The 14,856-nt window shown below is 43.6% G+C and overlaps 1 protein-coding gene across 4 annotated transcripts in view; it reads right to left on the reverse strand.

The window, feature by feature from the left end:
- The window catches only part of DDX19A (DEAD-box helicase 19A), a 28,312-nt gene continuing 13,456 nt past the window's right edge, over window positions 1-14,856 (reverse strand). For 3 of the 4 annotated variants that reach the window (XM_037025227.2, XM_073225464.1, XM_037025228.2), the window contains 8 exons: window positions 14,323-14,415; window positions 13,209-13,311; window positions 12,693-12,807; window positions 10,607-10,784; window positions 10,001-10,238; window positions 8,707-8,869; window positions 8,045-8,236; window positions 6,537-7,630 (listed from right to left, as the gene is read on the reverse strand). In XM_037025227.2, the coding sequence (XP_036881122.2) occupies window positions 7,569-7,630; window positions 8,045-8,236; window positions 8,707-8,869; window positions 10,001-10,238; window positions 10,607-10,784; window positions 12,693-12,807; window positions 13,209-13,311; window positions 14,323-14,415 (1,144 nt within the window). In that variant the 3' untranslated portion in view covers window positions 6,537-7,568. Of the gene's footprint in view, window positions 3,367-6,536; window positions 7,631-8,044; window positions 8,237-8,706; window positions 8,870-10,000; window positions 10,239-10,606; window positions 10,785-12,692; window positions 12,808-13,208; window positions 13,312-14,322; window positions 14,416-14,856 lie in introns of those variants that run through there. The other variant, XR_012126505.1, reaches the window with a different exon arrangement.

The following is a 14,856-nucleotide window of genomic DNA, read 5'->3' on the forward strand; positions in this document are numbered from 1 at the left end:
TTTTCTTTGTTTTTCCTGATTTATTAGGATATGAGTGACATGAAACACTGTGTAGATACATAAGGTGTACAATGTAGTGATTTAAAATGTATATATATTGCATGATGATTACCATACTAACGTTAACACATCCATCATCTCATATAGTTAACATTTTTTTTATGTGTGATGAGAACTTTAAAAATCTCTTAACAATTTTTAAATATACAATACAGTATAATTAACTATACTACTCAGCATGTTGAACATGATCTCCCTAGAAATTATTTATCTTGTAACTGGAATGTTTGTACCTTTTGACCACCTTCCCCAGCTTTCCCACCTGTCCTACTCCGCTACCACCAGTCTTTGTTTCTATCAGTGTTTTTTTTTAGATTCCACATACATATGAGATCATATAGAATTTGTCTTTCTCTGTCTTGATGTATTTCACATAGAAAAATGCCTTCAAAGTCCATTCATGCTGTCACATATGGCAGAATTTCCTTCTTTTTATGGCTGCATGATATTCCACTGTGTATATCTATGCCACATTTTCCTTACCCATTCATCTATTGATGGACAATTGGTTGTTTCTATGTCTCAGCTATTGTAAAGCTGCAGTGAGTGCGGGAGTGCAGACATCTCTGTGAGACAGTGTCTTCATTTCTTTCAGAGGTGTACCCAGAAGTGGAACTGTCGGATCATATGGTAGTTCTATATTCACAGGCAAAGGAATGAGACTGGACGCCTATCTTGACGACTCACAAATAAGGGGAAAAGTCCCTCAACATTGGTATTGGCAGGGATTTTATGGATATTACACCCAAACCACAAGCCACAGAAGCAAAAATAAACAAGTGGGACCACATCAAACTAAAAAGCTTCTGCACAACAAAAGAAACAAGCAATAGAATGAAAATGCAACCTATAGAATGGGAGGAAATATTTGCAAACCATATAGCTGCTAACGGGTTAATATCCAAAATATATAAGGAACTCCTACAACTCAAAAATAAAATAAAATAAAATAAAATAAAATAATGACCTAATTAAAAAGTGAGCAGAGGATCTGAATAGACATTTTTCCAAAGAAGATACTCAAATGACCAACAAATACATGAAAAGGTGCTCAACCTCACCATCAACAGTGAACTGCCATTCAAAACTGCAATAAGGTAGCACTTCAGCTACCAGAATGGCTGTGATCGAAGAAGATGAGAGGTAAGTGCTGGCAAGGATATGAAAAAAAGGGAACCTTCATGCACTGTTCATGGGAAGGTAAATTGGTGCAGCCACTACAGAAAACAGTATGAAGGTTCCTTAATGAATTACTTTAAGATGAACACTCATGTACCTACTACCCAAGTTTACAAGTAGCCTAGAGGTCTCCCACTCCATTTTCCTTGCCAAGCACTCCTTTCTTTACATTGAATATTAATTTCAGCCTATTTCTAGATACTCTATTTTATTTTTTATTATTATTATTTTTTGGTATCATTAATATACAATTTACGTGAGCAACATTCTGGTTACCGGATTCTCCCCATTACCAAGTCCCCACCATATGCCCCATTACAGTCACTGTCCATCAGTGTCTATTCTATTTTTTTAGTTTTCCTAGACCCGAGTCCATATGAAAATTCAGTTTATAGTGAAGATGGTTTCTCAAATCACCTAGGAAAGATGGATGTTTAAATAAATTTTATTGGAATAACTTGATAACCATTTGGAAAAAGATAAAATTAGATCCATTTCTTTAATCATTCACCAAAATGCCAAATGAACAGGAACTAATGTGAAAAATAAAACCCTATAAGAGGTAACTCTCTGATAGAGTCGAACAGGTTATATATATGTATGTACATTTTTCATCCTTTGTGTGTATCTCTTAAACATTGTGTTAAATTCTTCTAGTGATGTAATTGCTCCCATTTTATCTGCCCATGGGAGTTTATACCTTTTTCATTCCTTCCCTGTAACATTAGTGAGGTTGTGGGAAGGAAAGTTAGGTAAGTGTGATGTTCAGTCATCTACTTAGTAGACACCTTTCTCTTCTGTGGTTTCCCTGTGTCTCCACAGGGCTGGGTTTTTGTGGTTGCTTATTTGACCCCTCTGTTGTGATGGAAGCTTTTTAAGTAACTGGGAATTGAAGATTGTCCTCTCTTCTGAAATAGCAGATCTAGAAGCTGCTTGAAAATTCTGGGTACATGATGGGGCTTACCTCCTGTCCATGCTGGTGTTGGGGTGGTTGGTTCACAGGGACCCAGCCAATCCATGGAGAGCGAGGGTAGGGATAAGCCAGGTTGTGTTGCAGTAACAAACACCCCTCCAACATGTTTTAACATGATTAAAACAACAAAGTTTCTTTCTCACTCAAGCCCCATTTCCGCCATAGGGCTCTGCTGATTATGGTTGCTCAGGGATCCAGGCACAGTGGCACCTTCTCTGGTGGATCTGTGGTCTCAGAGGCAGGGAAAAGAGAATCTGGTAAGCCACAGGCAGGCTTGTGAAGCTTCCATCAAGAACTTCTCATTTCCTTGATGCCGAAGAAGTCCCGTGGCCAGCCTAGCAGGGATATGTCATCGTCCTCTGGGAGAGGCACCCTATCTGGGTAAGCAGTAATACAGTCTGCAACACAGAGAGCTCTTGGATTTATGTGGCTGGATGCCAGCAAAGGGAAAGAAGGGATTAAGTATTTTACCCATCACAGGACAGCTGTAGGCAAGGAACTGCTTCCTGTGACATATTTGGCAAAGTAAGAAAACATCATTCTCATTTTTTGCTAGGTGAGGGGAAGGGTAAGATTCCTCAAACTGTATTTTAAAAAATGAAATTATTCCTGAGTATGAATTGGAAATCAGTGTTCTTTCTCACCACCCTTCCAGAAGAATCACAGCTTCTGCAGCGAGTCTATGCCCGGGTGAAAACTGACCCACAAGAAAATGCAGGAAGATGTGCTCTTCCCCCACTTTTGCTGAACTGTGAGTATGAGGACCAGTCTGTTCTTCTGAGAATATAGAAGTAACACCTTTCATCTAACAACTTTTCCTACTCCTGAGAATAACGCAGGCTCTTCTGGCCACATGGCTTCTCCCAGGGAGAAGGCCTGGTCGATTAGAATACATATACGTGGTGTCTGCATTCAGAGGGATGTGAGTTCAATCTTCCCTTTGCTAGAAAACGTTTGCCTCTCCTTTCCTTTTTTAATTAAAAAATTAATACATATTCATGACAAAAATGTATCTAGTTTGTCATAAAACGGGGACAGGATGGATGCCCTTGTCTCTGGGGCCGCCTCTCCGCAGCTCTTCCTGCGAAACTCCCATCTCCATGACACACCACACTGAAGACCACTCGAGAGGAGGGTCTGGAATCTCAGCTTTGCTATAAGTGAAATAAGTAAACTTTCAGACTTGAGCATACTTAAAAAATATCAGTCACCTTAACCAAAGGATCAAGGTTAATCTCACCAGGCTACACATATATATAAATAAACTCTACACTTATGTAAGTACATGATTGAATACATTAATAAGTGGGGAAGAGACAAATCTCCTGTACAGAAGAATTCCAAATAATTTGTTATAGGTACTATGCCCTCAAGGAGGGGGAGCATAGTTCCCCACCCTTGGATGTGTGCCAGGCAGTGACCTTCCAAAGAGTGAAGCAGGGAGAGGGGAAAGAAGACTACATTTACAGAGGAGAAAACCTGAGGAACACGACCTCAGCCAGGTCGAGGTCAGCATCGCCATGTTGATAGGATGCGCCTCTGATAGGATGCGGTGAAAAGGAAAACTTTACCTCTGATGTCTTCCTGCCCCAAACCCATAACCCGGTCTCATCTTGAGAAAAACATCAGACAGATCCCAGCTGAGGGATGACCTACAAAATACCTGGCAGTGCTCCTCAACCCTGTCAAGTCTGAGACGGTCACAGCCAAGAGGAGCCTAAGGAGATGTGACAGCTAAATGTCCCAGGATGTCCTTGAGGGGACCCTGGGACAGAAAGGCTTGGGGGAAAACTGAGGAAATCTGAATAATAATGTATCAGTAGTGACTCATTAATTATAATAAATGTATCATGGTAACATGTTAACAATAGGGGAAAATAGGTGTGGGGCAAGGGGGATATATGGGAACCCTTTGTACTGTCTTCCCAATTTTTCTATAAATTTAAGGCCATTCTACAATTCTCAAATTCTATATAAATTTTTTTTTCTTTTAATGGAAGTAGGGAGGAAAGTGTGTAGGAAGGACAACCGATCAGGAATACCCACTTTACACTTTCCCAGAGCAAGAAACAGTTTTATTATGTGAACCTACTGAAATTTGGGTTGTACTTTTATTCCTGTCCTTAAAATGAGAATACAACTAGGATTTAAAATCTAGGATTCCCATTTATTTTTCAATGGCTACCTTTCTCATTTCTAAAATTTCTAATCTTGTTTTACTTCTGCCCAGTGATTTGCTAGTAAATGCTCTCTGAAAAGAAACAAAAACCCCAATTTCAGGGTTTGTGGATCTCTATGCACACTCCCAGTACGGCCAGTTTCAAGTTACCAGTGATTCAGCACCCCACTCCTTTTGTCTAAATTTACTTCATTTCTTGCTTTTTTTACTGGAATGTATTCTCTTCTCTGAGAATAATTAAGAAAATACTCAGTCTTTTATCAGGCTAATCCATAAAATTAATTTTATCTAGGTCTATTTGTTTTTATATTGTTTATAGTCTTTATCTTTAGATTTCTTCTCTACACGATCCACAGATGGATTTAACGTTTGGCTCTTTCCAACTCCCCGCCCCTCTGGGCCCTTTTCTAGAACCAGGTCTGCCGACATGAGGCCATCCGGGGATATCAGAGCAGGCCAGGGGAGTCAACACGATTGTGGCAGTTACAGGTCGCGAGGGAAATCTAAGTCCTCCTGCCTTCTTCCTGGGCATCTGGCTGGGGTGCAGAGGCTCCAGCCCAGCTCCCCTCACACGGCAAGCCTGGCTGTGGTTCTGGTCTTGGGCACAGTGCTTGCAGTCCCCTCTACTCCACAGGACATGACAGCCTGCAGCTACTCTCTTTCTGGACTGGAGCCTGACAAGCTTTTGGCTTCAGCCCTGCTCCCCACTTTGCATTTTTGCCCCATTGCTAGTCCATAGAAACATTCATCTTGTGTTCGGGTCAGGCAGTGTGTTTTGTGTTCTAGTGTTACCTTTTCTGTATTACTGTTGTGTCTGGAGTCCGAGTGGGACTCTCCACCAGCCCTCTCTCTCTCCTCCACTTCCTCCTTGCTGAGCCCTGCCTGTCCCCCTTAAGAGCACTGCCTTTCCTTGACCCTGCCTTTCTGGAACCTTGCTCCCCTTCTTGCCCCAACCTTTCTTCTCCGAACCCCTCCCCCTGGCAGCTGTGGTTGCCTCTTCCTGGCGCACCTACACCTGCAGTCACTGCCCAGTACTTGCTTCACCCTCATGGATGCCCGGCCTCCCACTTTCACTCACATCCCTTGCCATCTGGACCCTCTGTATTCTCCCCCGTCCACCTAGTCTCCATGACTCCAGCCCACAGCCCCACAGCTTGGCCTCCCACTCACCCTCTGGGTACCAAAATTGCTCACAGCAAATGAGCAGGGCAAAACATTTTTAAGACCTATCCAATTCCCCAGAATTTAAGAGAATTTACTGCCCAGGAATGGCCACTACAGGAAACATGAATAAATACTTTATAATATTGGGATGACAAAAGCTTTTCTACCTATGACATAAAGTCCACATTTCTTAAAAAAGGAAATCTGAGTAACATTAAGCTTTTGTATAGTATTGAGAAAAAATTAGTTTGTAAAAACAAACTAGGAAAAGAAATCTATAACTCAAAGTATAATGTTCTTAAAATAGAAAGGCAGCTAAAAACCATCAAAGATTGATAATCCAATAATAAAATGGTGAGACGACAATGGGCAGCATCCCAAGGAAAAGTATCCACTAACTGAAAATTTGCCAAGCCTTATTAAATAAAACAAAAACAATGATGTGATCTTTTTGCTACTCAGACTGACAAATTTTAAAAATTGGTAATAGAGGGTTGGCAAGCAGATTAGAAAACTTGATTTATTTATTTATTTTATCACTAACTGCAACAGCATAAATTGGTAAAAAAATTTCTGGCAGGCTGAATTGGCAGTGTATTAAAATTTTAAATGTCCCCTTTCTTCAACCTAACAATTCTACCCCTAGAAAAAAATCCTAGCACCTCAGAGCACAGAGATGAGCGAGTGGTATCCGGCTGTGGTGCTGTGAACATCACCATCCCACATGCCAATCACTAGAGGAGCCATGATTTAATGCTGGGGCAGCTACATGCCAGAGGGATGCCAATGTGTTAAATGAGAAGGCAGGTTGCACAAGAAAGTGAATAGAATGTTCATATTTTTGTAAAAGAAAAATGAGTTGATATGTGCAATCAAAAGGCACTGTATCGACTATTCACCAAGCTGCTGGCAATGTGATTTTAGAGATAGGGATAGAAAGCACTTGCACTTTATACACACACACATACACACATACTCACATACTTTTAAATGAGCATATATTAGTCTAATAAGCAAAAAAATACAAATAAAAACAAATCATGATTAGTACAGCAATCCATAATTGTTTTAAAATTTCTTACCATAATGAGCACAACTAATTCATTGGTCCTTATTCTACAGACAATGTGCAAACTAGAGTAACCAACAGATCCATTAGAGCAGATGAACAGCAAGTCAGAGTTTTCACTGGTCATAGCTTCCTTGCCAAGCTATGCTGCTCGCCTCCAGGCACAGTGTGACACTCCATGGATTAGAACCTGCACACTTGGGCAGGTGTGTCACATTGCCATGTGCCTGAGCAGACAGAGCAACTGCGGAACAGAGGCCCAGATCCTTGAAGGATTCCTCTACCCTTGCTGGACCAGCCCCTCTGAAGAGTTACTGACTTCCATGTTTCTCCCCAAATCTAAGATTCACAAAAGCAGCCAAGATGCTCACCCAGGGAGAAGCATGGATATCCTCTGGTACCGAGAACAGAGATGTGAGATTAGTGGGAAGTCTCTGGATTTTAGAAAAAGGAAGGGAGGCCCTGAAGGCCCAAAGGCAGGAGACATTTGTGACAGACTCAGGCAGGGACTGGCGGGCAGCTCACAGGCTCCAAACTGTTCCTCCTCACAACCCACCCATGGGGACACACACCCCTACAGCCCAGGCCTTGCCTGCATTCCACCTTGATCGCTTCCTGTGGAGCTGGCAGGTGATCCCAACACTCCTAGCCAGGAGATCCCAGGGACAGTGATTACCAACACCGATCAGATTACTAGAAAAATGGGGGAAAATGTGGCTTAAACAAGGAAGGAAAAGGACAACACTGTCTAAAATGCAAAATTTCCTTCTACCTCCCCCATCATTTGCACAATTTTTGTCAAGTCCAAACGTAATTTAGAATGAGGTAGGTAGTTCCTCTCTGCTCGGGCCTCCATCCTCGTGGGGACTGTTGAGGCCTGTGCCGCGAGAGCACAAGGCTCCAGGCAGCAGGAGCACGGGGACACCAGGGACTGGCGGAGCTGCTCAGTTGGCGATTTTCTCAATCTCGTCCAAGTCATCCGTGTCCAATCTTTCTATTTTCTTATCTGGGGAAGAGAGAGAGTTCAAAGAGTGAGCAACACGGGCCAACGTGCAGACACAGCCCTAGGGAAGGAAGGCGGCTGTGACAGGAGACACACAGCTCTCCGCCCTGCCCAGGAACATGCCAGGCCTCTGGCCCCACTGATCCTTCCTTTACCCCAGAGGTTTCTGCTGCCTCAGCGAGGGTCAGAGCTGCAGGCGCCCCCAGCCTGGCCAAGGGGGGACAGTCCTTCAAGTCCCTGACCTTGAACTCTCCAGGTGTGCTCTGTGAGAACTTCCCCAGTACAGGGAAGGAGGGGAAGGTGCACAGGGACAAAGGTCTCTCTGGGGCCCAGGGGAAAACTTAACGCTTCCTGCACTTTCCCTTGGCCCTGCCCTGTAAGGAGAGGGCCCCAGCGGGCACACTCCCAGGGACTCACTGAAATGCTCCTGGATTCTGTTCAGGATGTTCATGCTGTGCTTGCTGTCCACCATGTTCACTGCCAGCCCCCTCTTGCCAAAGCGGCCCGTGCGCCCGATCCGGTGCAGGTAGGTCTCGTTGTCTGGGTTCCCGTCCTTGTCCACGGGAAGGTCAAAGTTGATGACGACAGACACCTGTTCAACATCGATACCTGCAGGAAGGAGAGTGCGGAGGACTGAGGGCAGGACACACAAGTCACTGTCACCCCGAGTCAGGCCCACATGCCACCAACTTCAGGTGGCAGGACCAGTGGCCCGGGCCAGCTCTGGGACCCGGGAACAAGGGGACGTAGTGGAACCCAGAGGAAAGCAGCAGAACTTTGGCAGGCGCTAGCAAAATTATGAAGTCAGTAAGAGCCTCTGCTGGACGCAAGCATTGGAGACGCAGCTGAAACCTCACTGGGCGCCCCACGAGGGGCAGGCGCCCTTCTGAACAGTCAGAGATGCCTGTGCGTTCCTTCCACCAGGTCAGGACTCTGGGCTTTGTGGGCGTTCTCGCCAGCGAGAGAGAGGAATGTCACCACGAGCCGCACCCCATCTCCCCCAGACCATCTGAGTGGCCGGTGTGGGAGGATTTATCTCGCTTCCCAGAGCCTGGGGACAGGACATGCTCTCTGCTCACCGCGGGCGCACACGTTCGTGGTCACCAGAACCTTCTCTTTGCCCTCGCGGAAGCGCTCAATCACTGCAGCCCTCTGCTCCACCATCATTTCTCCGCTCAGCAGAGCCACCTGGTGGCCTTCTTTTGAGAGCTCTGCTGCCAGCCAACTGGCTGTTTTGCGGGTCTGGAAGGAAGAAAAGATTTTGAGACATGAAGGTATCTGAAGAAAATACTTCTGATCTGCAAGTCAAAACCTTTAACCTTTAGCTCCTAAGGGTGAAAGTTCTTAAAATCGTTAATCTGATGGGCTGGAACAGGAAGTAACCACGTCACCACTTGTGTGGTGATCTTACCAAACAGACTTAACCTGAATATAATCACGAGGGGAAAAATCAAGAGAAACTAAAAAACTACTTACTAGCCTGAACCCCTTCGACTGTCCATGCCATGAATGGCAGGGAAGCTGTTCAAGACTAAGGGAGTCTCAAGAGACACAACAACCAAAGTCAACAACCGTAGCCATGCTCTCGAGTGAGCAGCAAGCCAAAGCAACAGAGAACTTTTTTGGTATAAGTGGAGAAGCAAAATATGCCTAAACTGTCTGGGGATAATAGTACTGTATGACTTTAAAAGGTGTGCAATGGTACTGGGGTCATGTAGGATCATGCCTTGTGAATGGGTATGATGTCTGCAACTAACTTTAAAATGATGAAGCAAAAGCAAAAAGCACTGATATGCCACACCCCCAAGCATGTGGATAAAGCAAATGAGACTAAATATTTACAACAAAAGCATTCATTTTATATTTTCACCATTTCTGTGGGTTGAAAGTTTCATCTGAAGTTGGGGGAGGGATGTCACTCTAAAACAAAATTAAAAATTCCAAGTCTTCCGAGAGTAAGAATCCTTTAACATAATTTTAAACTTTTCTTCAGAGAGATTAAATATGTACCTCTGAAAAAAATTTTTCATTTTGCTATTATAAATAGGATCTTATCCTTCCATTTTCTAAGTGCTTTCAAAAACTGGAAAACCACTTATTTTCTAATTAATTTTGTAACTAACCATCTTGTTTACTTTCTTGTTTTCCCTACAAAATATCAGTTGATTCACTTCGGTTTTCTAGCAATACTTCACCTACAAATAATATAAAATTCAAGGGGCTCTATGCTTAGGCTATGTATTCCTAAGGATATTAAGACATGGCCTCTTACATCTTCACAAACCATTTCCTTTCTGGCAGAGGAGACCTGGTCCTCAGGGCCATCCAGGCCACCCCTACCCCAAAAGGCCAGCTGCCACCGCCACCACTCACATGGCAGAAGATCATGGCTTGAGCAATGGTGATGGCCCCGTAGAGGTTACACAAGGCCTGGAACTTCTCATCCCTGTTATTGCACAGGACGTAATACTGCTTGATGGTGTCCAACGTCTCCTCCTCGCGCTTCAGTTTGATGATGTTTGGGTCTGGGACCACTTTCTGGGCAAAATTCCATACCGAGTCTTCAAAGGTGGCAGAGAACAGTAGCATCTGGCAGTTCCTGGGCAGCATCCTGTGAGGGAAGACCCAGGTATCTGGCATGACCTCGAGGCTTTCCCTGGGAGGGCCCAACCCAGCTTCCCTGGCTTAGATGGCCTACGTCCCCAGGGAAGGCGCAAAGGGGAGAAGCGCAGGGAGGCAGAAGCAGACACGGGGCAGGGACGGGCGCCGGTAGAGTCCTGAGGTCTCTTTCCTCCACCGGAGGCCGGTGCCGACACAGAAATGGCCCACTGAACAAATGCTTCTGCAGGTTCTGAAAGCCAAGAACCCAGCAGGAGGGAGAAGAGGCCCTGGATACAGCAGGAGGAGACACAGAGAACAGGATGTGTACGTGCGGCCCAGGAGGCTGAGAAGTCCTCCCGCAGGCCCCGCAGCTCCTACCTCTGGATGCGGATGCTCTGATCCTGGTGGCCCTGAGTAGCTATCATCACGTCAGCCTCATCCAGGACGAACACCTTGATCTTCTTGGGGTCGATGAACTTGAGCTTGGCGCACCAGTCTAGGACAGTCCCAGGGGTGCCAATGACAATGTGCTCACTGATCTTCTGGCCTCTTTCCACTGTGGAGACAAGATGTGTTTGGTGGGTATGTCCATGGTAAAGCCAGCTTTGGAAACCAAAGCCTTGCCCCACTTCCAGAGCTGGTAGTACAAGTAATTCCAGATCTCAAAACACACAGAAGTGTCCTCCATACGTCTTGTCAAATGGGCATAATGCAGTCTAGCTCCCTGCACTGCAGTCAGGACTAGACCCTGAAGAGGGACTGTCAAGAAGCCTTACCTCCCTTTCCTCCTTTCTCTTATGATTCAGCACCACCAAGCTCATTGTCCTTGGCACGCCTCTTTTGCTTTTCATACCATCTATTCACTCAGTTCACTCATTTCTTCCTAAACTGGTAGTTTTGAGTCCCAGGATCCTGGCCCAATGATGTTTTGCTTTGTTAGACATTCTGATTTGTAGAGTTTTTCCAGTGTACAAATTCTCTTTGATTTAAAATAGACATTACCACAGTACTCTCAAACTATAGCTGGTGGGAGCTAAAACTAATACAGCCATCTATCAAAATTACTAATGTATGTAGCCTTTCACTAATACTTCCACTATTAGGAATTAATTCTGTAATTAAATTTACATGAAATAATATACATGCAAAGATATGTATGCATCAAAAGGTAACTAAGTAAAATATGATACAACCAATGGATTACACCAATAAAAGTATAAATCCGTTTAGGAAGTGATATGGAACAATCTCCAAAATACATTATTAAATGTGAAAAAGAGTTGCAAAGCAGTGTACACTAAAAAAGGCAAAGAAGAATATATGTGTACATGTATGTGAGTGTACATGTACATTACATACTCTCAAACACACATGTGCATTATTACTTGCCTATAGCCACACAGACTATCTCTGGTAGGACACATGGAGAACTGGTTAGTCCTGGGTGCCTTTAGGAAGAACTAGGTGGTTGGGGGAGGGAATGCAAAAAAGAAAAGTTTCTACTATATATCCTTTCTAATTACGAAATGGGCAAATAACTATTTAAAAAACATACAACTTAAAATTTGAGGAGAAAGGGCCTTTCATTAGGAATTTATCAACTTACCACTAGAAAACTTTTAAATTAACTCAAATACATGTGGTTCTTAATATTCACTGCCTGCCTGTCTAAGTGAATCTTTAAAAAATGATACATTAAATAGTTACTATGTTAGTCCTTCATACACAGAAAAGTCCCCATGTTATTACAAAACAACCCAGAGAAGATGTATGCTGTCACAAGATTCTGGTTACTTCACATAGGTGCGACCATCCATTTGAGATGTCAAGCACACACACGGATACCCCAGCTAACAGTTTCTGGATAAGTGCTTCTGCTGCATGCCAAGACAAGATGGTTTTCTCTGGGAAAAGCTCTTCTGTGACTGTGTGTGTGGTGAGCTGAAGGAGCCATCTGTCTGCTGACTGACATACAAAATACAGAAAATCAAGTTGGGAATTTGATATACACGTTCTTGAAAATGTACAAAGAAAGCCTGTCTCTTCAATGAAAATAATTGGCTGTTATTTGCTGCATGCTCACATTTAAGCTTTCAAGAGAAAATCAGAATGAGAAGTATGGAAAACTTTTATGTGCCACTGTAAGTTTGAGAGTTTCTCAATGTGTTATCAACTCCCCTGATGTGTTTGGTGCTGATATGAATGCACGCTCCCCCCTCCACCAGGACAGTATGAGAACTCATGACCCATGCAGGGATTTTCTTTTAACAAGTCAAAATCTTACTTTAAGGCTGGACAGGGCTGTTAACAAATTAGTACAAATTTTAAAAGATTTGCTCAAAGCAATACAGTTATGATCTAAGAGACTGAACCAGAAACTTGAGTATCATCATCACATTTCAAAATTCAAACATCCAACCATTGTACTCTGCTCACTGCTGAGGTCTCACCCCTTGATACTCACATTTATTGCCTCGAATAGCATATGCAAGCTTTAGTTCCGGATGAAATCTGCCCATCTGTTCGATCACTTTTCCCGTCTGAAGCGCCAGCTCGTATGTTGGGGAGAGGCACAAACACTGGGAGGGAGATCACAGAGGATGAGTTCAGGAGAGCCGGTGAGTACTAGCCAACACACTCCGAAGCAACAAGTACGCAGACGTGATTAGCACTAGAGTGTTAGCGGGAACCACATCCCCAAGCAGGCCCAGCTCTCAGCTGAAGACCGAAGCCTTCAGTGGGGAGCCCTGGCTGGGTGGATGCCTTTCAGAAGCCACTGCCAAGGCTGCTACTTCTGAATGAATTCTGCCCAAGTTAAGGCCTGGTGCACAAACCTGATCTGCCTGACTCAGTCTGTGGGGCAGGAGACGTTCGGACCCCTCCAGGGGCACCCCTGTTAACTGCCTTTCCTGGGTAGGCAAAGCAGGTGACCAACACAACCCACCCACCCCCCTGCTCCCCACAATTCCCCAGCCCTCACCTGGGGGTATTTCTCTGCTGGTTCCACTTGGCTGAGCATGGCCAGGACGAAAGCAGCTGTTTTACCTGTACCAGACTGAGACTGTGCAATCAGGTTCTGTGGGCTGGACCAGGAACACAGATGAAAATAATACCAGTTAAACACATGAAGTGTCAACTTTCTGGGTGGTAGGAATATGGATTTTCCCTTTGAACCCAGGTTTTCCACATTGAACACAGCGATATGTTGTTACAAAAAACTCCCTAAATATTAAGGGAAATAATGATTGTTTTAGATGGGCTCCCACCAAGAAATTCTCATTGTAGCACAGCAGGAGTGCCCTAGTTTTATACCCTAAGGGCTCCATGGAAGTTAAAATATCAGGGGAAGATTTGTGCCAAGACAAAACCCCAAGGACACTGCTGAGCCACAATGTATCTCCAGGCCTCTGCTCCTCCTGTGTCTCCTTTCCCAATCTTTATAGAAAATGTAACACACCAAGTCAGACAGATACTTCAGAGGAACTTTGACATTTAATTTCATGTAACCCATTGTCATAGGAATAGGTGGCATTTTTTGTCATTAAAAAAGAAAAAGTTGAATGAAGAAGTTGCTACATAAAGTATGATATCATTTATGTAAAGTTTAAAATTATGTAAACTACTCTTTAGAGTGTTAGGGACACACAGATATGTAGTAAAAGTATAAAGAAATGTCAGAATGATAACCCATTCCAGGATGACTTTTACTTGGGTTAGGGAGAGGGCTGAAGGAAGAAAGAGGGCCACTCAGTGGCTTCAAGTGTCAACTAGATTGATGATGTTTCATTTCTTGGCAGGAGAGGATAACAGATGTTCTTGGTATTGTTTGACACCTTTATGCATATTTCAAAAATTTCAAAGTAATTTTTAGAAACCCAATTTTAAAATTTGCATCTATCAGTTTTTATTGTTAAGTGGGAAAGGCAGAAACTATACCAAATTCTACCTGACTCTCTCTGTACTTGCCCAAGCTGTTTCCCTGAAGGAACGTGTTGCCCCAAACACCCCATCTTGTTCTCAAGAACAGTAACAGTTGTTGGTGGAAGACTTTAAACTAAATTCTGAAGCAGTTCACTTGGGGTCTGCATACTCACGGCTCAGCGAGCATCATAGGTAACGCGTTCTCTTGTATCTTGGATGGTCTATTGAAACCCATGGCATAGACTCCCTGGAGAAGCTGCGGTTTCCTAGGAGACCAGGGAGAAAAAAGATGAATTCCTCACTGTTGAAATTGTTTTAAAGGTCTAGAACTTTATCCTTCCTTATAACTAGCAATGAAAAATGTTTCCTATCTCTATCAGACAGATTTTCCTATTAAGAAGCACTACTGAAAGCAAAACCAAAACACCACCTTTCCCTACCAAATCTTCATCTGCAACCATTATGTGATTCATACAATACAGGCTAGTTCCTCTGTTGAAGAAATTCATGTTTCAGCAGACCCACAAATATGGTTGGCCTTGGATGACAAATGTTCCCTGATATCACAAGAGTGGTATTTATTAATTCACAGTATAAATTACAAAAGACATATCTGAAAATAAACACTGCTTACCACACTAAGTATGTACATGGTATAGTAAGCTTAAGACCCTTTAGACCAAGATATAGAAGTTTCTGTATGGAAT

The sequence above is a fragment of the Manis javanica genome, chromosome 17 (genome assembly GCF_040802235.1).
Source record: "Manis javanica isolate MJ-LG chromosome 17, MJ_LKY, whole genome shotgun sequence".
In the NCBI taxonomy this organism is placed as follows: Eukaryota; Metazoa; Chordata; class Mammalia; order Pholidota; family Manidae; genus Manis; species Manis javanica.